This window comes from Rhinolophus ferrumequinum, chromosome 19, assembly GCF_004115265.2.
Source record: "Rhinolophus ferrumequinum isolate MPI-CBG mRhiFer1 chromosome 19, mRhiFer1_v1.p, whole genome shotgun sequence".
Classification (NCBI taxonomy): domain Eukaryota; kingdom Metazoa; phylum Chordata; class Mammalia; order Chiroptera; family Rhinolophidae; genus Rhinolophus; species Rhinolophus ferrumequinum.
This window is the reverse complement of record NC_046302.1, coordinates 46,574,928-46,598,224: the sequence shown is the minus strand read 5'-3', so window position 1 is coordinate 46,598,224 and position 23,297 is coordinate 46,574,928. Positions and strand designations below refer to the sequence as shown.

Here is a 23,297-nt window from a genome sequence, read left to right as displayed (position 1 = left end):
GCTGCTGTGGCTCACACCAAAAACCCCCTTGATCTTTGGTACTTGTGCAGCAGTCCTGCTCAAATTTTAGAGACAGATGAGAGGCTAATGCTGTAGCAATATCGAGTGACTTACGTATTAACTTTCCCTGTTCAATGCCCGGCAGCCATTCCTGGTGCATCATCCCAGTTTCCTCCATGTTGGTTTTTTCTGTTTGTTTGGGTCTTTCTTTTTCCTGTTAGAGACTTAGCTCGGGGTGGTTCTTGGTTATCTGCTGAGGATTCCCCAGAGGAGATGAAAGTGCTCAAAGTATGTGGGTAGAAGCTGTCCTCCTCATGTCAGCCGAGCTGTCTAGGCCATTTAGTAAGGGGGTCCTCGATGTCAGCTTCCTTAGGTCTTTGTTCTTGGACTGGCTGGATTCCAGACTATTTCCATCTCCTGTGGGGGGAAAAGGAGAGGAGGGCTGGGTCTCTGCACCTCTAGTAAGGCTAGTTCCCCAAACTCCATTCTCAGCAGTGGTTCTCTGCTCTCAACAGTCTCTGGTATCTTCAGTCCAGAGCCCTCTGTCGCCTCTCCAGGAACCAAACCTCCCGTTGGCTGCTGGGTGGGTGGGGGCCGTTGCCCGCTGCAGTGGGGGGAGTCTAGGCAATCTGACTACTTCTTTATCAGACTTTCAATCAATCTCATTCTTGCATTTCTTCTCTTTCATCTCCACTTCCAGACATACCTGGTGCTTCCAATCCTGAACCGATTAGGGATTCTGTCATGTAAACCTGGATGGTTTTTGGCTTACAATTCAGCTTTCTTGGGTCTGCTAAATCATTAACCATTTATCCATCTCCCTTCCAGCTTCCAGAATTATGCTGCTGTGGTTCCCTTTAATTTTTCCCCATCCTTTTAGATTTGTGCTTGAAAACAAACAAAACACCACTGCCTACAGCAAAATCTCTGTTTAGTGGGATTTTGGAGAGGGAGTGAAATTACATCCATGTCTTCAGAGTCCCTGTCTGTACCCAAAGGTCTTTACTCTGTATTTGAAGACAAATCAAAAGGGAGTGGACATCAGTGAAAAGGAAAAAAAAAAAAAAGTTCAATTATTAGCTATTAAGAAGGACAAATTAGCAAGGAAAGTGATGAATTCTCTGGAAATTGTTTCATTAAAAAAAAAATAATGAGTGAATGAATGAATGGTTAGTGTCAATCCTTATTTCTATATGATGACCACCAAAACTTCCTGTTGGATAGCTGTATCTGTTTGTCCTTCCTGCTACATAAAACATCCAAGTGGAAACAAAACAATATGAAAACAAACAATAAAAAAGCACACTGATCTCTGTCTCTAACCAGCTGTCCTGCTGACCAGCGTGTCTCTGTTTTGGCCTCGCCAGGCCTGGAAACCTTGGAGTTGCCTGATTTCAACTTGCCTGTGATCTCCAATGTGCCATTAAGTCCACTGCTTCCCAAAGCCGTTCCCCTCAACACCTTCCCATGGCCACTCAACACCTCTGTGAATGGCGGCCACTGTCTCCTATTTGTCCACCCTGCCTCGCCTCCCTTGCATACTATAGCTTACACTGCTTGCTTAATTAGCTTCCTCTGAGCCTAGCCAGGAACAGGCTACTCCTCTCACTGTCATGACTACGGTGACCCCCAATAGCCTACAAAGTCCCAAGTCCTCAGCATAGTCAGGCTTGGCCCTCGGCCTCTCGCCAGCCTCCTCTCTGAACTCTTCCCACATCCAGTGTGAATGCCTTGCTTGCTCTAGGGTATCATGTGCTCTTCTGCCTCGGTCGCATGCCTCCCACATTCAGTATATTCAAGCCTGCCCTTGTAAATTCTAAAACCACCGTGATGAAAAAGCATTCCTTCATCCTCTCGGCTTAAAATCATCACAGGGAATCTTATGCTCCCCTCTTGGTTCCCGACCCTAACCAGGTAGATTTCCTGGATAAATATAATTCCCTCCACCCCCCAACCTTTGCTGAGTACGAAAGGAAAATCTCTAGGCATCAGAACTGGAGGGGAGGGAGTAGAAAGGGTCTTAAAGCCAGAGCTGTTAGGTTAGGGATGGGGGGTTAGAGGGAGAATTGAACCCAGATAAAAGCACTGGGGGGCCTTTCAAAGAACCTTTTATTAAAGTATGACATTCATGCAGAAAAGGGCATACATCATAAACGTGCAACTCCATCATGCATTTTCACAAAATGTACACATCATGTCCCCAGCTCCTCCACAGGAAGGGGAAGTAAGGGCCTACATGAAGCTGGACCTCGGACACCTCAGACGGCTGGCCCTTCTTTGAAAAGAAACTTAGGAAACGCCCTGTAGGCCAGAGGACCAAGAAGCCTGTTATTTGCCCAGTGCTCAGGAGAGGGAATGAAAGCTTCCTGGAAAGAATCAACTCTCCTGGTTTCAATGTACACACGCACCTGCAAGGAGCAGGCCTATGGAGCCAAGAAATTAACACAAACCCCATCTAAGACTGATGAAATCCCTGGTTCTTGGCAGAGGCACCTGGAAAGGCTCTGTGAGGACCCTTCCACCATCCAGGGAGCAGGAGTGCCAGAAAAAACCATTCTTGCCCAATATGTGCTCAAAAAAAACCAAACAAAAAAACACACCCCCTAGGAGAAAATGAACGCATTTAGTTACGCGGCACGTGTCTTCACACTGGAGCGGGAGCGCCAGGTTGTTCTCTACACCGCAGACAAACTGAGCCTTCTGAAACGTAAGCACAGATCACTGCTGGAGGGACATCACCCAGTAAGACAGTCTTTCATCGCATCCATTGGCTGCATCCATTGGCTGACATTTCTTCCCACTGCACCTACACACTCGAGACACACGGTCTCCTCGCTGTTCCTCCAAAGCCTTGCTATGGGTTGAATTGTGTGCCCCCAAAGATATGTGCAAATCCTCACCTGTGGTCCTTGTAGACATCACCTTATTGGAAACAAGGTCGTTGCAGATGTAATTGAGTTAAGGTGAGGTTAGTAGGATGGGCCTTTAATCCACCATGACTGGTGTCCTTATAAGAGGGGATGATTGTCCTGTGAAGACAGACGCACAAAGAGAAGGCCGTGTGACGATGAAGGAGGAGATGAATGATGCAGCTGCAAGCCACGGAATGCCAAGGAGAAGCAAGGAAGAGACGGAAGGATTCTTGCCTACATATTTCAGAGGGAGCACGGCCCTCCGGATACCTTGATTTGGGACTTCCAGCCTTCAGAACTGGAGGATGATACATTTCTGTTGTTTTAAGCCACCTGGTTTGTGGTATGTTGTTCCAACAGCCCTAGGAAACTAATACAAGCCTTGAATGTGTTGCAGCACTTTCTGCTCTGGACCATTCTGCTTGTAAAGCCCTGCAGACAGCCTCCCTTACTCCCCTCGGGTTCCTACTCAAATGCCAGCTTTGCAGAGGCCATGTACAGTGGCAGCACCAAAACCAGCAGTTCTGCCTCTCCGCATTCCTCTGCCTCTTTTATTGTTCTTCCTGGTCCCTAGCCATACCTGACATTTTACTGTATATCTTTTGTTTATTGTCTGCCTTGCCTTCTACAATGTAAGTGCCATGACTCTAGAGATGGCACTGGCTGTGTGCCCAGTGCCCAGCACCTACCTGACATAGGAAGGCTCTCCATACGTACTGTGTTTACTTCATAAATGAATGCGCTAGTTGAGAATCCAATTCAGTCTTTACGTTTTTAGCCTTCACGTTGCTTTGCTCATAGTAGACTCTCAGTAAATACAAGCAGATGGAACAATAAGCCCATCGCCACTGGTGGGCTTACGGCTCTGTGGCGTTAAGAGGGGAAGTCAAAATGCACGTCAGATTGGCCTGGGTTTGGTAGCCTCTTTGCCGTAAAACAGTTGTGGGGACAATCGATCAGATTTCTCTGAGTAATCATTTGTTTGCCTCACACAGCCACTCTTCCTCGCAAATTGACCACCACCCCCACTTGCCCTGTTGTTTTTCTGATTAAGGAAACAGAATTGAGTAATCTAAATTTAGTTTGTGTAGCTCAGAGGTGCCAATCATGGCAAATAATGAATTAGGCAATCCTCCCTTCCCTGAAGCATTGAGCTGGAACCGACAAATTCATTTTATTTAGGACCAGAGGCTGAACTCGGAGTGCTTTCTGTGACAGGAGAGTGCTTTCTTCACTAATTAAGTCACCCTGGCTCAGACAAACCCTCTCCTTCGAGGGGGGTGGGGGGGGTGCCAGTTCTCTGAGTTGGCCCAGGGATTTGGCCTTCTGATTGTTAAAGGAAGTAGATATCATTTTGTTATAAATACGTATATGTGAGCTAGAAAAATGCATTCATATATATAAATAAAAATGCATTCATAGAAATAAAAATGTATATATGTATGTATATAAATCCCATATTGTTTTATAAATTTCTTTGGCCTTTCAAGGGCCTTTCTGGTTTTCTTAGTAAACCCAGATTTAGAATTCACAACTTCTGGGTTATGGGCTGTTTTCTAATCAGTTTTGAAAAGGACCGATATAAAGCACATTTTATCTGCTTTCATTTCATAGGAACATAAAAATTCACGCATTGGAAAGCTTTTATATTTGATGTTTGTAAGAACTAAGCCATGGATTAGAAATAACAATTGTTATGATACTCTGTTGGGGAAAAATAATGAGGTTCTGTTTCCATTTATAACCCGTCTTATATGTGCACCAGGAGGTTTTAACATGAGGAATGTTGACTGAGTTTTTTAAATGGCAGTAAAAATCAAACCACAGGCTATGAGTAAAATGTACGAAATGGTGTTAATTCATTTAAAAAAATATTATGTTGATAAATTTAATAAAACATGTTTTTCTAGCTCCTTTCTCCTTTCTGGTCAGATACAAATTTAACCCCTCCCAACTGTTGATGATGTGAGATGTGTCACCTTTATGCCTCATCACTAATCATCCCCATTAGCCTGGGAGGGGCCAGAAGAGCCCTGTTATCTCCACCTAGCAGGAGGGGTACAGCACCCAGCTGGGGGGGTGACTTATCCAGAGCTCCCAGAAGTGGCTGAGACGAGCCCATGTAGCTTAGACATCTGACACCCTTGGCCTTTTCTAGTTCTCTGGCCTGGTCTATACTTTTCCCAGCACAGTAGTTCAAAATGTAGAATCTTTTGGTATAATTTATTGAAAAGAAATAGATTTAGGCTTTAGGTAGAGAAGTATATAATCTATGAAGATCACTTTTTTAAAGGGCAAATGAAACTGTTACAATTTTTGTAAGGAGAGTAGAAAGTTAGCAAAATGTGTAGGAAAGCAGTTTGATACTTGGAGCAAGTGTCACTGTCCATTTCTCAGGGAACATCTGCTTGGTTTTGAAGATCATGTCGGTAATATGAAAGGAAACCCGTTTAATTTGACATTTTACATTGGGCTTATAACCCTAAGGAGGACTAACATTAACAATAAACTAATGCAATCAAGAGCACATATTTTAGCTTCAACCCAGTCTAGACTTCATCTTGCAGGAATGTTCCACATGGCTTGCCCCCTTACTTTCTTCAGGCCGTTGCCCAGATGTCAGTGAGGAGTTCTCTGACCCATCTATTTCAAATTACGTTAGCCTCTCCCCACCATCTCGCTATGTTGCTTCATTCTTCTTTCTAATGCTCATCGTCACCCAAACTAGTACATGATTGTTTTCTATCTCTCCCTTAACTCCTCTGTAAGGCCCTTGTCTACTCCGTTCACTGCTGTTTTCCCGGTGCGCACAGTAGGTGCTCAGTAATTATTCAATGAAGGAATGATGCCTGAGACCTTTGTGTTCCAAGGGGTGGTCTTGTTCTCCATGATACACTGAACATCTGGGCAGGGTTGGCAGATGCAAATGCGAGAATGTAGGATTGACTAGAAAGGCGGGAGAGGCCTGTTCCATCCCGGACTGGGGCCAGGCGCTTACCTGGTGAAGGTGCGCAGACCTGATTCTAACAAACCTCACTACACCATCCCTTTAAGAAATGCATTCACCAGACTGGCCTTCACTTTTCCTAATGCTCTCCTGTTAGTGTAATGTTTGTTTTCTGTCCCATCTGTCAAACTCTGCTACATAGAGATACTACGGAGAAACTGAATAATGTCATGAGTGTCTTTTGCTATTCTGAAAACAAAGCAAAACAAAACAGAGTTGGCACAATTGTGGTGTAATTAGGCAAGCAAACCGGAGAACTGAAGCAAAGCATCCTTATAGCTAAGTAACAGTGACAGAAATGTACAGAAAGTTCTTTGCTGAGCTGTGGCTGTTATTTCTGACTTGGTCAGGTTGGCACATGCAATCAGGGCATTCGCCCACGGTGACCCGGGGTCTAGCATGGCTTTAGTGGAGGTGGCGCGGAGGGAGCCACTAGCGTGGCGCGGAGGGAGCCACTAGCGTAGTCCGGAGCCCTGTCTTACACTTGGGGCCGCACTGGGCCTGGGCCGGCTCCCGGCGAGGGGCGTGTCCTCGCCTGGCCCCGCCCCCGCGGCCCTGCCCGGGCTCCGCAGCGAATGAGTGGGCGCACCACGGGGGCGCAGAGGGAGGCCGCGAGGGAGATAAGGGTTCGCGGGGTGCCGGCGGGGACGCGCTGCGGCTGGGCGCTGGTGGGGCCGGCCCCTGAGCGTGTCGTCGCGGGAGGAATCCAGGTCCCGGGCCGCGGCTGTCCCGAGAATGCTTTCCGTCGGCACAAACATGGCTGCGGCCCTGCGAGCTGCGGGCGCCCTGCTTCGCGATCGAAGTAAGTGGGGTTGTCGCGGCAGCCGCCGACACCGAGGTCCAGCGACGGCGGGGACCGCAGGCACCTCCCGCCGGTCTCCCCACCCCCAGCCTGGGGGCTTCCGGGAGCAGCGGCCGACTGCGCAGGAAGCTGAGCGGGGTGGGCAGAGGGGCGGAGAAAGCACTGGAAAGGGACCCTCCCCTGGGAGGGTCGACAGGGTTACGTGGGTCAACTGAGGGCCCTGGGATGCCGCGGGGAGGGGATCTGGAGTCCTACCAGTCACCTGGGTGGCAGTCCGCAATGGCTGAATTCCTCAGAGCTTTAGTGCGTGTTTGTAAAATCAGAATAATGACAGGCAAGGATGGATTGTTGTGAGGATTACGGGAGAGACGTTGTGTTAAGGGCCTGCCGCAGGGAGGACTGTAATGAAGGCATTAGTCCACCAGCGTTCAAAATTGTCAGGAGACTTCGGCCAGAAATAAAGGACAAAGATTTAGTGAGAGGTCTTAAGGGTTTGCAAAGGGACAACTCGGCAATACCCAGAGTGTTCCGCAGGAGAAAGAACAGTTGGAGAGTTTTATAGTAAAAAGCACACATTTGGAAAAAAGTTAGCCCTGCATTCTTAGCCTGCGGATTGGCTCCAGGTTGTAATCTTCCAGATGTCCAGTGGCCTGAGTAATGGAACGGTTTCTTCTTGAGGACATTCAGATGGTTCACTGAAGCTTTGCTGTGTGTCCAGGCATTGATACAAAACGGACTGAAGTGCATCCAGGTATTGACTCAGGACTGGAACTTCAGAAATTTAAGTTCCCAACCTAGTTAAGGCAAGAATAGAATTGTTTCCTTATGCCTCAGCCTACTTTCTTTTAATAATACGGCAGCTTGACCACAGTGACTCCATTTTATTTCTTCATTCTACTCATCACCACCACCACTGGCATCTACCCTGGCTTCCCTCCCTGGTGATGGAGGTCACAGTGGGCCCATGCTGCTCTGCCCGAACCCCTGGCATCATCCAGTGCTCACTTGTCCTTGGCAGCAGGACCCATCATGAGGCAGCCTGGGCTAGTGTTTTCTAGAGATATTTGGAGAACAAATAAGACCCATTGACAACTGCACACGTTTTTGATACAAACCCTGAATATAGGTTGTGTCTGCAGGATGAGCTGATGGGACTCTGGGCTAGACACTCCTGGTTGGGACACCACGTAGCTCTGCAGCATTCCTGTGACCCCCTGAGCAAGGCACCCATCCTGGCTTGAGCTGCGGTAATAATTGTAAAAGGAGTCAGGTAGTACCTCATAGGCTTGGCATGAAGATTAGCTAGATACAGGCCAAGTCTGTAGCACACTGCCTGGCATCCAGTAGATAATCAAGACTCTCAAAATGTTCAGTTACTATTATGTAAAAGATTGCCACATACCAAGATGCTTAACTAGTGCATCTGAATGGTGACTGGACACAGAGCTGACTTATTTTTCTAAGAAGTTCCCTAATTCATCAGTCTGGCACCTACTGAGAGGGAGTAGAGAGAATCCACTCTGAACCTCCATGTCTTATTACAGGTACCTTTGTTAGGAAAATGATAAGGACCCAGTGTACAATGAGGATCAGGGCTCTGGAAGACAAAAGACATTCTCTCTTAAGAAAAGGAAGCACAATGGCAGTAATGGGGCTGAAAGAAGCATCAAATTAATCTTTGCTTTCATTGACCTTTCCTGTGACAAATAAAGTATGACAGGATCTAGATTTGAGGTCATGGAACAATATGAGAAACTTTAAATGATTTGTTGTCCAGGTTATAAGTAACTAAGTGGAAGGATTCAGAAACCATAAAGTTGATTTGACGTCCAGTTGTATTACGGACTATGATTTTAAGAAGTAGTTATGATTATAATATTTTAATCATCTTGTTTGATATGAAGGGATTAACATTATCTGGGTTAGGAAAAATTGAATAGTATTAGGTCGGTGCAAAAGTCATTGCGGTTTAACAGTTTAAAAATAATTGCAAAAACCGCGGTTACTTTTGCACCAACCTAATATTTCTAAAAACGAATTCTGAAAGTAAGACTGGAAAAGCAAAGTTTTAACCTCTTATGTTTTTGGCATATTACAGAATTAATAAGCTTCCTTGTGGTGGACTATATATCATATTATATACATATATGATAAAATATATATTTTATATAAAAATATGTATAAAATACATATTTATTAAAATACATATAAAATACATACATAAAAATATATTTTTTATTAGAAAGTTGGTAGAATAATGAATTATTTTCCTTTGTAACTTTTTCTTTCCAAGTTTTCTACATTAAGCATGTATATCTTTCATAATTAGAAAAAACGTTTTTAGAATCGTAGAGTATCAATGTTTATATCAAATTAGAACATTTTGGCTCCATACGAGAAAAATAACTATTTTATTTTATTTTATTTTATTGGGGAAGGGGATCAGGACTTTATTGGGGAACAGTGTGTACTTCCAGGACTTTTTTCCATGTCAAGTCGTTGTCCTTTCAGTCTTAATTGTGGAGGGCGCAGCTCAGCTCCAGGTCCAGTTGCCGTTGCTAGTTGCAGGGGGCACATTCCACCATCCCTTGCGGGAGTCGAGGAATCAAACTGGCAACCTTGTGGTTGAGAGGATGTGCTCCAACCAACTGAGCCATCCGGGAGGCAGCTCAGCTCAAGATGCCGTGTTCAAACTTAGTTGCAGGGGTCAGAGCCCACCATCCTTTGCGGGACTTGAGGAGTTGAACCAGCAACCTTGTGGTTGAGAGCCCACTGGCCCATGTGGGAATCGAACCGGCAGCCTTTGGAGTTAGGAGCACCGAGCTCCAACTGCCTGAGCCACCGGGCCAGACCCAACAATTATTTTTTTGAAAGCTTCCCTCCCCAAGTGTTTATTAATAGTCACAATGTAGAACCTTATTTCTCTGAATTTTTAAAATGATATATATATATGCATATATATGTGTGTGTGTGTATATATATATATATGTACACATATATATACACACACACATATATATGTCATTTTAAAAATATACATATATATATATATTAATTTTTTTATTGGGGAATATTGTGGAAACAGTGTGTTTCTCCAGGGCCCATCAGCTCCAAGTCGTTGTCCTTCAATCTAGTTGTGGAGGGCGCAGCTCAGCTCCAAGTCCTGTTGCCGTTTTCAAGCGTTAGTTGCAGGGGGCACAGCCCACCATCCCATGTGGGAATTGAACCGACAACCTTGTTGTTGAGAGCTCGTGCTCTAACCAACTGAACCATCCAGCCGCCCCGAAAAATGGGACATATTTTTGTAAGTACCTTTTGAAATAATCCTCACCTCCTATGTGATAGAAAAGGGCTCTGTTACATATTTAAGTACTTGTGTACCATGCTTTCTACCCTCTCCTGCCCCACCCCAAGCATCCAAAATATTAAATAATTTGGTTTTGGAGAACCAGTTAATACCCATAAACTTCTTAAGTGACAAGTTTACCTTTTAAAAAATTTTGTATTTTCAGTTGACATACAATATTAGTTTCAGCTGTACAACACAGTGATTAGACATTCATATAACTTATGAAGTGATCACCCTGATAAATCTGGTCCCCATCTGACACTATAAACAGTGATTACGATAATATTGACTATATTCCTTATGTTATACTTTACTTTGTAACTACCAATTGTACTTAATTCCTTCCCCTTTTTCACGTAGCACCCCCTGCCCCCCTCCCATTTGGTAACCCTCAAAATGTTCTCTGTATTTATGAGTTTGTTTCTGTTTTGTTTGTTTATTTTGTTTTTTAGATTCCACATATAAGTGACATCATATGGTATTTGTCTTTCTCAGTCTGACTTATTTCACTTAACATAATATTCTCTAGGTCCATTCATGTGGTTGCAGATGACAAGATTTCATTTTTTTCTATAGCAGAGTAATATTCCTTTGTATATATGTACCTTCTTTATCCATTCATCCATTGATGGGCACCCAGGATGCCTCCATATCTTGGCTATTGTAAATAATGCTGCAGTGAACATACGGATGTACCTTTTCGAAGTATGTTTTGAGTTTTTTCGGATAAATACCCAGAAATAGGATTACTGGGTCTTTTGTCTCTTGTTATAGCCTTCGTTTCTAAGTCTTATTTTGTTTGGTGGTGATGAACTTCAACTTTTTCTTGTCTGGGAAGCTCTTTATCTGTCCTTCGATTCTAAATGATAGCTTTGCTGGGTAGAGTAATCTTGGTTATAGGTCCTTGCCTTTTATCACTTTGAATATTGCATGCTAATCCCTTCTAGCCTGCAAAGTTTCTGTTAAGAAATCAGCTGACAGTCTTATGGGAGCTCCCTTGTAGGTAACTAACTGCTTTTCTCTTGCTGCTTTCAAGATTTTTTCTTTGTCTTTAACCTTTGGCATTTTAATTATGATGTATCTTGGTACATGTCTCTTTGGATTCATCTTGTTTGGGACTCTCTGTGCTTCCTGGCTTGTATATCTATTTCCTTTGCCAGGTTAAGGAAATTTTCTATCATTATTTCTCCAAATAGGTTTTCAATTCCTTGCTGTCTCTCTTCCTCTAGTACCCCTATGATACGAACGTTGGTATGCGTGATGTTGTTCCAGAGGCCCCCTTAAAGTATCCTCATTTTTTTGGATTCTTCTTTCTTTTTGCTGTCTGATTGGGTGTTATCTGCTACCTTAGCTTCCAAAGTTGATTCGATCCTCTGCTTCATCCCTCTAATATATGTTGATTCCCTCTAATATATTCTTTATTTCAGTTACTGTATTCTTCATTTCTGACTGGTTATTTTTTATGTTTTCTATCTCCTTTTTTATGTTTCCTATCTGTTGAAGGTCTCATTAAGATCACTGAATATCTTTATAAGTAGTGTTTTGAACTCTGCGTCTGGTAGATTGCTTGTCTCCATTTTGTGTAGTTCTTTTTATGGATCTTTGTTCTGTTCTTTCACAAGTTTGCTTTTGAGTGATTCACCTATTGGGTTTGTCCAGGAGTTACAAAGTTGTGTTCTCTTATATCATCTTCTCCTGCATATCCCTCAGTTTTGTAGCTTTTATTGTTTGTAAGTCTTCCAAAGGTAGACCAGTTGTCCATGTCAAGAGTAGAATTACCTGATCTTAGTTCATAAGTGGGCAAGGCCTTCCTGTTGAGTATAGCAGGTCCTCAAATAACATTGTTTTGTTTAAAGTCATTTCATTATAACGTTGATGAGAAGCTGTAGGAAGTTAACTCTAGTTTATATCAGTTAGCCTGTGGTAAAACTGGTTCCGTTATTCATTATTTTGCTTGAAACCACAGAGTCTATTGATGACGTTGAGTGAGATGATAGTAGTCTTACCTCTTGCTTAACCACATGCAATGTGCCAGGCACTGCTCTTGGGGCTGGACATAGGTTTTATTTTGTTTTGTTTTGTTTTTCTATTCTTCACAACAGCCCTGCAAGTTTGGCCTCATCACCATTTTACAGCTGAGAAAAGTGAAACTTGGAGTAGCTCGGCGAGTTGCCCAAACAATGCCACTCAGCTTGTTGGTCCTGTGAGGGATTTCTGCTCAGATGTCTCTGGCTCCAGAACACATACTGTGTTCTATGCTGCCTGTGCCTTTGGATTTCTCTTCAGCTGTGAGCTGAGTATATTCACGAGTCTTACTTGGTCCTTCGAATGATGACTTTAAACTCCTTTAGCTAGACGAACACTAATCTCTTGACAGGAGACACTCTTTGTTTCTCTAGAACCTCAGATCATCAGGGGAGAGGTGCATTTTAGAGAAGTCCTTGAGAGGTAGATGTACTAACTCTAAGTCCTGAGCAGACGGGATCCATGGTTAGCAGCAGCACCCTCCACGGAGAATTTGTTCAACCACAGAGAAGAGAATTCTGTAAGCAGAGGGCGTGACAATAGTTCAGCAGCTCACAAAGCTCCCAGCTCCCAAATTGTACTAGGAAATACTCATGTACCAGCTGGAGGGTCTCATCTCACCCCTCTCCCCCAACTCCTTGTTAAGGTTCACAGGAGGAATCTTATTTTATCACCGGCAGTCATACTGTGGGATGCCAAAGCTCTATTTTCATACCCCTGGGAATCTGATTTAATCTCATTCATATAAGGACTTGCAGGCATTGTGGCATGATTGAGAACCTGGTTAAATCTCATCCTGCAGTTCAGCATTGAACGTGTCTAAAACAAGGAGACGTGGGTTGGTTTGAGAGTTCATGTGAGCAGAATTGAACGTCTTTATGTCAATCTTTGCACTTCCACTTTGAGTTAGTAAGGATTATCCAGCAAAGCTCGTGTAATTGGCCCTGTAGGGAATGGGCACAATCTGGACAGCTGGAAATCTAAGTGGCCTGGAGACACCATTCTCCTATATTTTATAGACATGCTAGGTGATAAAAAATCAGAGCAGGTATAGTCCCTGTGCTCTAGACACTTACAAATGAAACTAGTGCCAGCACTAATCACAGGTGGCAGAGTCTGTACAGAATGCTTCACTGGTTTTATCTGATGTAATCCTCACAAGGATAGTAAGGTGTCATCATTTTACAGCTGGGGAAACTAAGGCTCAGAAATACTATAACCCAACCCCAGACACATTGCTAATAGGTGACAGCTGGATTCAGAGTCAGAACTGCTAGTACCCAACCCAAGTCCCTCACCAGGACACCTATGACGACACCTATGACTCATAGGTAGGAGGAGGGAAGAAGGAGACTGACCTTCAGCAGGTTGCAAACCTACTGGTTTGAGGTTAGGGAAGGGAGTCCCATGGACAGTGTGCGTATGACTCATGGGGCTGCTCAGTTCAGGTGGGTTCTCCAGGCCCACCACGGACTCTTGTGGTGCCCAGGGGAAGAGTACAAATGAAGGACCATACATCATGTGTGGGATAGCAAGCTCACAATCTGTGACATATACTCTGTTCTCCTACACTGACAAATAGACCTTCATCACAACCTGGGAGGGTGAACTCTTGAACTCTTCAGAGTTCCTGCAGAAATGTGGAGCTTTGGGAGACTTGCCTCTGGCCCGCAGGCTTCCCTGCTTCTCTTCCCACTGCCGGCCCTGTCCTGCATTGTGAAATCTTTGCATACACATGTGGACGCTCCAGTCTGTGTGTTCAAGCTCCAAACAACCACCTGTTGGCTACCCTTCAGGTCAAGAATTGCTTGCACTGATGGCATGGTCAGACCTCAGAAGGATGGACCCACGAAAGAGGGCTGTGCAGACCCAGGAAGTGGGTGTGGGGTTTCGGGGGCAGGGAACCCTGGGTCCCTAGGTGCTAGGACCCTGGTAGGAATGTGGGGTGTGGCTTCTGGGAGTCCATGAATCCTTGGCTGTGCAGACTGCACCCCCGTGGGGTGGGGTGCAGCAGGATGTGTGCCAGAGTTGGCCCTTTAAAGCAGAGGTGCCCCTTGTCAGGGTCTAAAAGCAATACTAGGCTCCTCAGTCCTGGTGCTTTATTGGAGAAGGCACGTAGGCAGATATGAGAGCTGTGCAGCTGGTGGGAAATTGGCCCGTGTCCACTCCTTAAGCCAGTGGCTCTGACCCTTTCTGCGGCTCCTCACCTTTCATATGAGCAGCGTGCTGCCGTCAGTAACTTTCCTAAGGTGCAGTGATTCTCGTGAGGTATCCTATCCAAGTCTGCAGCCAAGGCAGGGAGAGGAGGTGCTCGTTTCTGAATAGGCTCCGTGTAGGGTGTGATAAGCCATCCTAGGGGGAGCCGCCGTGTCCCCTGGGAGAGGCCTGAAGTGCCTTCCCCCGCCTGCACAGAAATGCTGGGAAAATCACCTCTGCTATAGCATCTCTTTAAAATTTAAATCCAGGAGTTGTGCTCTGAGGACCTCTTCAAAAGAAATGACTTTCCAGCTAGATTTCATGCTAGCACTTCCATTTTGTCACAGTGGTGCCTGGCAGCTCAAGGGCCGGTCAGCCGTGGAGGTGCCAATCAGAAGCAGCCGCAGCAGCCGCCGCCGGCACAGAAACAGCCCAACGCGCCAGAAACCCAAAACCTCAAGTCCAACCAGGGAAGAGGTATGCGTCTAATTTTAGGTACTAATAAGGACTTTGCCTTATTTATGGAAAGGTGCGGGGAAAACCCAGTGTGTAAGGAGCGGCATGTTATTTTCTTGGCTTCCTTTCAGAAGCTCTTAGACTGTTAAACAGATCTCACCCCCCACCTCCCCTTTAGGGCTTTCAGTTGTTTTTTTTTTTTAATTTTTACAGATTTTGACATCATTTATTTATTTATTTATTTTCCAGCTTTATTGCAAAACAGATGACAAATATAAAAAATCCCACAGAGCTTTTGTTAAAGGAACAGAGTTGAGCATAAACAGTGTGCAAATTATGCAGGAATTTAGTTCTGGAATATGTCACATAACAAATTCTATGTATGCTGGAAATGTATTTATGAACCTAACATAATTATGCCTTTGAAATGTGTGTCCTGTACAGGATCGAGAATAACTAACCTACCAAGCTTTTCTGCGGTAGACCCTATCATTGTTTTTCATCGGTTCACACAGTGAACATAATTGTAAATGACATCATGTGGTTTATTAAAGAAATGAAGTACGAGTTTCATACTCACCTCAGCTGTTTGTGGGTGGACGGCAGCAGGCCTGGCATTGTTGCTGGCTGTCCTCTTTTATAACAGAAGCCACAGCTGTTCCTAAGTCTTCCTCCAGTGCAGAGGCAACAGAAGACTCTGAAGGCCAATTGTTTAAATGAGAACCTACATAGAAATAGCGCACTTTAACACTAAGCAAAGGGAAAGAAAGAAAGTAGCTAGGAACTATTGAACCCCTGGATCTTTCCGGTAGACCAGATGTTCTATGAAAGCTACACAGCTAGGAAAATAAAGTAGCCTCATTTTGTTTTTGTGATGTTTCATGGTGTGACCAGGGGTTCCATTGATTGAACACGAATTAAACTGAGGTTTGTAGGGAATAGGACATTAGGGATGGGGCCCCAAATCATCTCCTTTCAACTCTGGCCTCCGAAAACATTGAGTCTGGTGAGGAAGATAGCACACGGACGCTGTCTCAGGTCTGGCGGACTGAGCAGGGCACCATTCCCCTCGCCCCCTGGAGCCCCTCTTTTCTCACCTCAGCCATAGTAGAAACTGCTTTAAGTACGTAGCATACTTCGTGTAACCTGAAGAACTGATTCGATGTGGAACCCTGGAAAAAAATTATTTCATTATTATATTATCCTCGTGGCGAAAGTCAGTAATATAAATAGCCTTACTATTAAATTATTGAAATTTAATAAAAATCTGAAAAAATAGAAATTCTTAAATAACTTTATATCATATTTACACAAAAGAAATGGGTTCAGTTTAGAAAATACAGACAGGCCAAAAAAAAAAAAAAAGATTAGGAAAAAAAAGTCACTGATAATCTCACCATCCAGTATTTTGTCTATATATTTGTATCGATTAATATTCATTCAGTATATATTGACCAAAATGTGACAATACGGTATATATTTTTATAACTTCCTCTTTTTATTTAATAATGCCACCATTTAAATATAAATATTCTACATTATTTTAATAACTTAAGATTATTTTATTAAATCATAATTTATTTATCTGGTCCCACCTTAAGGGGCACATAGATTATTTATAGTTTTTAGATATTAGAAATGATGAAGTGATGCGAGTCTTTGTGAATCACTCTAATATCAGACATTCTGAAGTCATTGTGTTGCTTAGTGCCTGGACTAGCCTAGACTAGACAATATTAGACTAACACTGTACTGTAACAGGGCTTAACAAACTTGTCTATAAAGGGCTAGACAGTTAATTTTTTAGGCTTCGTGGGCCATTTGGTCTCTTTTGCTGGTAATCAACTTTGTTGTTACACTATGAGAGCAGCCATAGATAACATGTAAACAAATAAGCTGTGTGGCAATAAAGCTTTATTTACAAGACAAACAGTGGGGGGCAGGGTACAAATTTGGCCATGGATTGTAGTTTGCCAAACCCTGTTCTAGAGACATCATAGATCCTCAGGCCAATTATATCTTTTAGGTTTAATGAAAAGCTGGATTTGTTTGTTTTTTGAATCCTGATATTTACTATATACAGAGGGTGCCAAAATATATATATACACATTTTAAGAAAGGAAAAAAACTGTATTAAAATTGTAATGCTCAATAGATACCAATTACAAAAGATGAATACCATACTTCCCCGAAAATAAGCCCTAGCTGGACCATCAGCTTAATCATCTTTTGGAGCAAAAATTAATATGAGACCTGGTCTTATTTTACTATGAGACCAGGTCTTATATAATACAATACACAATACACTATAATATAATAAAATATATATAATACCGGGTCTTATATTAATTTTTGCTCCAAAAGACGCATTACAGCTGATGGTCCGGCTAGGTCTTATTTTCGGGGAAACACGATACAAGTCATATGTATACATCTTGTTGGCACCCCCAGTACAATAGAATAGGATTCTATTTATTAACTGATAAGCTAAGTTTCTGTTATGTACCATTAATTTAGTTCAAAGGAAAAAACCTTATATTTTGAGAGTCCCATGATACAAAAATGACAAAATGTTGAAACCTTTTCAAGTGAGAAGTTTTAAATGTGTTTTGCTGTATACACTTTTACATTTACACAAAGGGAACTTGGCCATTCAGTCCTTGGTCTCAGATGTGCTCTGTCTGGAGAAGAGACAGAGAATCTCGACTAAAGCTTTGTACTTCACATTCTGGAAAAGAAGGGTGTCAGACGAAGGCTTTCTAATGCACCATTTGTCATGTACAACACAGTTCTGAATTAAGTGCATGGATATTTAGGTGTTTTCAAATCGTGTGCGTCTCTTTCATGTATAAGATCAAACCAACATGGTTTGCGAAGCATGGATTTGCAGGGCAGGGTAATGTCCCAGTTAAAAACCACTCTTGCTTTTAGCTCAGGTGTAGATGAAAACCAGTTCTAAATGCTGTTTGCACTTTGATACGCTCTGTGGCTTAGGTAAGTCTCTTAGCCTGGGGTTTCCTAACCACTCTTCTATTAGCTGGCAGCAGTCCATGGAAAATGCACTTAATTTATTGTGAGTCACAGATTTTTGAGAGTCAAAGACAGGTTCCCGGGAGAACACTGGTGGTCTAAGTAGAAAGATTAAGGGACTATTACAGTTTCACAATATAATGAATCTGGAATTTTCAGCTATCAAGAAAAGAAAGCTAAACATGTTTGTTAATTCATTGATAGGACTTCTGGTTAGTGGGGGTGGAACGGTTATAGAAAAATGACATCTTTAACTGTGGTTGTACAGTTTCATAAAAAGGAGGTTAAACCCCTTTCGTCTGTTACAGTAGTCTCAACAGAGGATGGGGGCATTTTACCCCCTTGGGACATAGTTGACAATGTCCAGAGATATTTTGGTTGTCACAGCTGGGGCCGGGTGAGTGCTATTGCCATCCAGTAAGTAGAAGCCGGGGATGCTGCTAGACCAGGCAGCCCTCCACATCCAAGGATTCTCCAGCCAAAATGTCAGTGGTGCTGAGACAGCGATGTGAGAAGTAAGCTTAGTTAGTCGCTACAGTGGGGCCTAAATGAGAAAGTTTAGACTTTACCGTAATGCAGTATTTCCCTTGCCCCAGGAATTGATTCTGATTTTGAAAATTGAGGCTGAGAATTCAGATTTCTACCTCATTCACCTACAGTATGTATGGTCAAGAAAACAGTTTCCACCTGTATAAATTTGACACACTCTGCTGTCTCACATTGCCAAACGTTGTTAACAATTGTGAAAACTGCAATTAAAATGTCATCATAATATCATTAGCTTAAGGACACATTAAGAGCAAGCTCCCAAATGAGACCTATCTCAGCAGGATTGGTTTAGTCACTGCGGTAGCTAGAGGTGGTCTTGATGCAGGAGATTTAGAAAGCACATTCTTAACAATGGTGTTTTGGGTAAACCTCAGACTGGTTATTTGTCAGCTGCTTTATCAAGAGTGACTGGAGAGTATATCCATACAGTGGACTATTATTTAGCCACAAAAAAGAAGGAAGTACTGATTCATGCTATGACATGGATGAATCTTGAAAATTTTATGCTGAGGGAAAGAAGCCAGACACAAAAGTCCACCTACTATATGATTCTCTTTCTATGAAATGTCCTAAATAGGCAAATCCGTAGACTCAGAATGTAGATTAGTGGTTGCCAAGGGGGAGTGGGTAGGAGAATGGGGAGTGGCTCTAATGGGTACGAGCTTTTTTTTTGGGGTGATGAAAATGTTCAGGGATTAGATACTTGTGATGGCCTCAAACACTGTGAATATATTAAAAACCACTGAATTATACAGTTTAAAATGGCAAATTTATAGTATGAATTATACCTAAATTTTTTGAAAATGAGCAAAAAAAAGAATGGAAGAAACACTTCTGTGTTTTCTTTAGTTTCTCCATCTGCAAACTCTTCCACTGCCATCCCATGGCTACCCATTCATGGGGACACACAGACCTCCAGCTCATGGTCCCATCTCAGGCTCTAACCTCTTCATTTAGGGTCTCTGGTCTTGGTCTTCTGGCAGCTCCCAGAGGCCTGTGGGATGCACTTGGTTCTGCTCTGGCTCCACTTTGCCCCCAGGCAGGTTTAGGAGTAGAGAACGGTCCTGGCCTGGCTCTCTGCTCTTTGTAGGCTCCAAAGCGCTCTGCATTTTATGAGTTGTACATTTTTGCTTAGTCTTTTTTTTTTTTTTTTATTTCTCAGAAGCTACTTGACTTACAACTTTTGTCATGGAGTTTTGCTTTTCTTTTAGCTTCTTTTTGCTCATTGGGCACTTGGTTCTTTAGCATGAGACTAATTTGAGTAAGTTAGAGCAATTTCTTACAGGAATTACCTAAGCATTGGATTTAGAGGAAGGATGGAGTGTTGAGAGTAAAGTGAGAAACGTAATGTTTCATAGCAGGAGAAGAAAGAGTAAAGGCAGAAGCTGGAGAAAGAAGCAGAGTATCAAGAAATAATTGTCAGTAATAATTTAATTTAATAATCGTCTAAAGAGAAGGCATCAGAGTGAGCTATGGGCGGGTACTGTGCTCTGGAGCTTTAAAATGATAGGGAAACCCAAGGCTTCTCTGTACAATAGAACTTCCTGTGTGCAGGTGACTAAGTTCGTTATCCATTAATTCTCAAAATAACCTTTTGAGGCAGGAGACAGCCTCTGTATTTTACAGATGAGGAAACTAACGTTTGGAGAGATCAAGTAACCTGTGTATTCATAAGGCAGTCACATGAAGAGCTGCTTCAGCCCTGACAAATTTAGGTTTATACCTTGGATCTTTGTTCGGGGCTGACAGTTTAACAGTTTAATAGAGAAACATTTTGAGCCGCATGACGACCAGTGCCGTGGGTGGAGGTCGCAGCCTGAGCTGGGTCTGCGCAGAACTGGAGGCCTCGTGCCGTCCCAGATGGAAGCCATGGGAGGTCGGTGAGCAGGTCTGTGGGTTTTCTCCTTTGCATCGGACTTAGATGAGGGTTTGCTAGCCGAACCGATTCCACCCTAGAAAATAAAGTGTTCCAAATCAACCGTTGCGTTTTATCTCATGTAGGAAGCCGAAAACTGGAATATTAATGCTAAACATGGGAGGCCCTGAAACCCTTGGAGACGTTCACGACTTCCTCCTGAGGCTCTTCCTGGACCGAGACCTCATGACGCTTCCTATTCAAAAGTAAGAGGCTCTGAACACCTGTACTTGTTCATAACGTGTGCAGTGCTTTTTGCCTCACATGTTTCGCACTTCTATAGTTTCAAAAACATGAATGGTTCAGTGCATATTTGGTAGTGACTAGAGGAGCATTATGATTTTCTGTTAGATATAAGAAGATACGGTATTGGAAGAATTTCAGGGGAGAGAGAAAGCTAGTCAGTGCTTTCTTTCCTCCCCAGTCCTTTCCTCCCCAGAGCACTGGAAATTACAGTTGTTTCAACACAGACACAGCTGCCGTACCTTTAAAGATCTTCAGAGATACGTTTGTTCTTGGCACTTAACAGCTGATTAACGCTCAGGGAAACAAAGGCTGTTATTCATCTGTACCGTGGATATGGGTTGTTGCTGTCTTCTTTGCATCCTTCTTTCGCTCCTTCCTTCTCTCTTTTTTTAAAAAAATACTGTTTTTGTAACGAAAACTTCATACATGTATATGATAAAAATACAAATAGTATAGGAGTGTTTATAGTAAAAAGCAAGTGTCCCTTTTACCTCAGACTCCAGCGTCTCAGTTACCCTCCCCGGAGATTCACGAGCAAACACTGTTACATCCAGAAACAGTCTATGCATACAGTCTACGCCTCTATATGAATACATAGGTATATCCCCACTTTTTACACAAATGTGAATGTACTTATGTACATTATTAGGCACTTTGCTACTATTTTTTTTTTAAACTTAACAGTGTATCTTGGAGATTCCATAACAGATTACATAGATTTGGCTCATTTTATTTCATGATTGTAAAGAGTTGCATTGTATGGTTGGACCTTATTTTATTTAACCAGCGCCTCGCTGGTGGACATTTAGGCTGTTTACACGGTTACAATGAACATTCTTGTCATACACCTTTGCTCACATATCCAAGTATATCTACAGGATTAATAGGCATTTTCTTAAACTAAGAGGAATATATGCTGCCTAATGTCTTGTATGTCCCAGTTCCTGCTAGAGGCAGGACCAGGAGGTGTTAGGATGGGAGCTAGCACACATCCAGGGTCTCTGCCCGGTTGTGTGTTTGCCGATTCTCCAGGGTGTGCTGTTGGAACAGGCTGTGGAGCGTCTAGTTTTCTTTCTCTAATTTTGGCCAGAAGAGCTGGTCGCCATCAGTGACCTCAGGCTTCCCAACAGGCTTGATCTTGGTAGGCTCTTCTGAAAATTTTGCTCATCTTCTTTTTTATTGAGTAGAAAATGTTTCTGAGGTTGCAAGTGTGGAATAAAATTCATTTCCCTACGTGTTAAATGATTTAGTCAGCTGGCACCAATCATCGCCAAACGCCGAACCCCCAAAATTCAGGAGCAGTACCGCAGGATTGGAGGCGGATCCCCCATCAAGATGTGGACTTCCAGGCAAGGAGAAGGCATGGTGAAGCTGCTGGACGAGTTGTCCCCGCACACAGGTACGGTGTCTCTTCACTAACAGCTCACTATGGGTGCCCTTCCCAAGTAGGTAGGAAATTCAGAACACTCTCGGATGCCAAATGTAGTTCTGTGTCCCGACAGCTCTTGGTTTGTGCGGGCTCCTACGTGATGCACAGTCACTTAACTCAGAACCTTTTATTTTACTTCCTTATGTTGCAAATGGAAAAAGCTAAAGATTTGGAACATTAGTTTCCAAAGGAAGTTAGAGGTGTGTGTTGAGCTACGTTATAAGGAAGAGACCATGTACCATGAGTAAAAGATGCACGAGTAAAAGTTGCTCTGGAAAGAAATTTGGGGGGGGAATGAATTGAGGCTGCTGCTCTTGCCTTGCCTTTCTGTGTGGATAGCTAATTAGCTCAACATTTAGAGCGGAATTACCTGGTTGTTGCTGCAGCCATGACACTGTTAAGCAATGTTCAGCAAATGCCTTTCAGCTCTTGGCAATACCACCATTGTGAGGCATGTAAGTGCCTCGTCAGATGTGGCACTCAAAAGAGGATCGCACACATCTGGTGACTGTCCTCTCAAAATCTCTAATGAAGATGTGCAGAATGCAACTGACTGTGTGACTGAACTGTCGGGCCGTATTTAGTCACATGCAGGATACCACTGATCACAGGACCCACCATTGTTTTTATGTAATACTGAGACACACACACATACACACACACACACGTCCTGCCAGTTAATTTTAAGACAGGATCTGTTGTAGGTGCAGACCAATATGAGAAATGTGAAAACAAAAAATGTGCATCTTAGGACACATGAAATATATTAACTGCAGATACATTTTAGGGCTTCATGACCAGGACAAGAGTGTGACATAGTGGGGACTCTAACGAGAGCAGCCTGCTAGGCACGGCCACCAGCATTTCACTGTTCTCTGAGAAGACGTCACTGAGCGTCAACTCCGAGTGCTCGCAGGAGCCAGCTTCCCATCGCACACAAATCGGGACAAAGGGCTCAGCCCTCAGCAGATCATCTCACTTGGAGAATTGCTCAGTTGTACTTTTGAATATTAGGTTTGCTTCCTGCCTTGGCTTGTGGCTCATGGGCATTTCTTATACAGTTCAGCCACACATGCCACAATGTATCTTAACGTGTCGGGTGAGGGAAACTTAGCTGACCTCTACTCACACCTACCTGAGAGAGAACAAACTTTAGTCATGAACAGTTTTGTCGCGTTAAAAGGTTCAGCATGAATCAGATCTGCAATTGCTGTGCAGTCTTCAGTGGAAAAAGGAGATGGAAAGATGCCGTTTTGTTTTCTGTTGACGCGTTAGTATATAGGACCCATGATCATACAGGGCCCAGAAGAGTTATCAGACTTGAAACAGGAATATAGATGGAGGGCGTCCTTCTCACCTTCTCCTCTCTCCATGGCGAGGC

At 43.3% G+C, this 23,297-nt stretch overlaps 1 protein-coding gene across 1 annotated transcript in view; it reads left to right on the top strand.

Moving 5' to 3' along the window:
• Nucleotides 1-6,451: 6,451 nt before the first annotated feature.
• FECH (ferrochelatase) overlaps nucleotides 6,452-23,297 on the top strand; it is a 35,471-nt gene continuing 18,625 nt past the window's right edge. Inside the window, exons 1-4 of the mRNA XM_033087369.1 lie at nucleotides 6,452-6,721; nucleotides 14,639-14,768; nucleotides 20,328-20,447; nucleotides 21,738-21,886. Coding sequence (XP_032943260.1) covers nucleotides 6,655-6,721; nucleotides 14,639-14,768; nucleotides 20,328-20,447; nucleotides 21,738-21,886 — 466 coding nt within the window. The 5' untranslated portion in view covers nucleotides 6,452-6,654. The remainder of the gene's footprint in view (nucleotides 6,722-14,638; nucleotides 14,769-20,327; nucleotides 20,448-21,737; nucleotides 21,887-23,297) is intronic.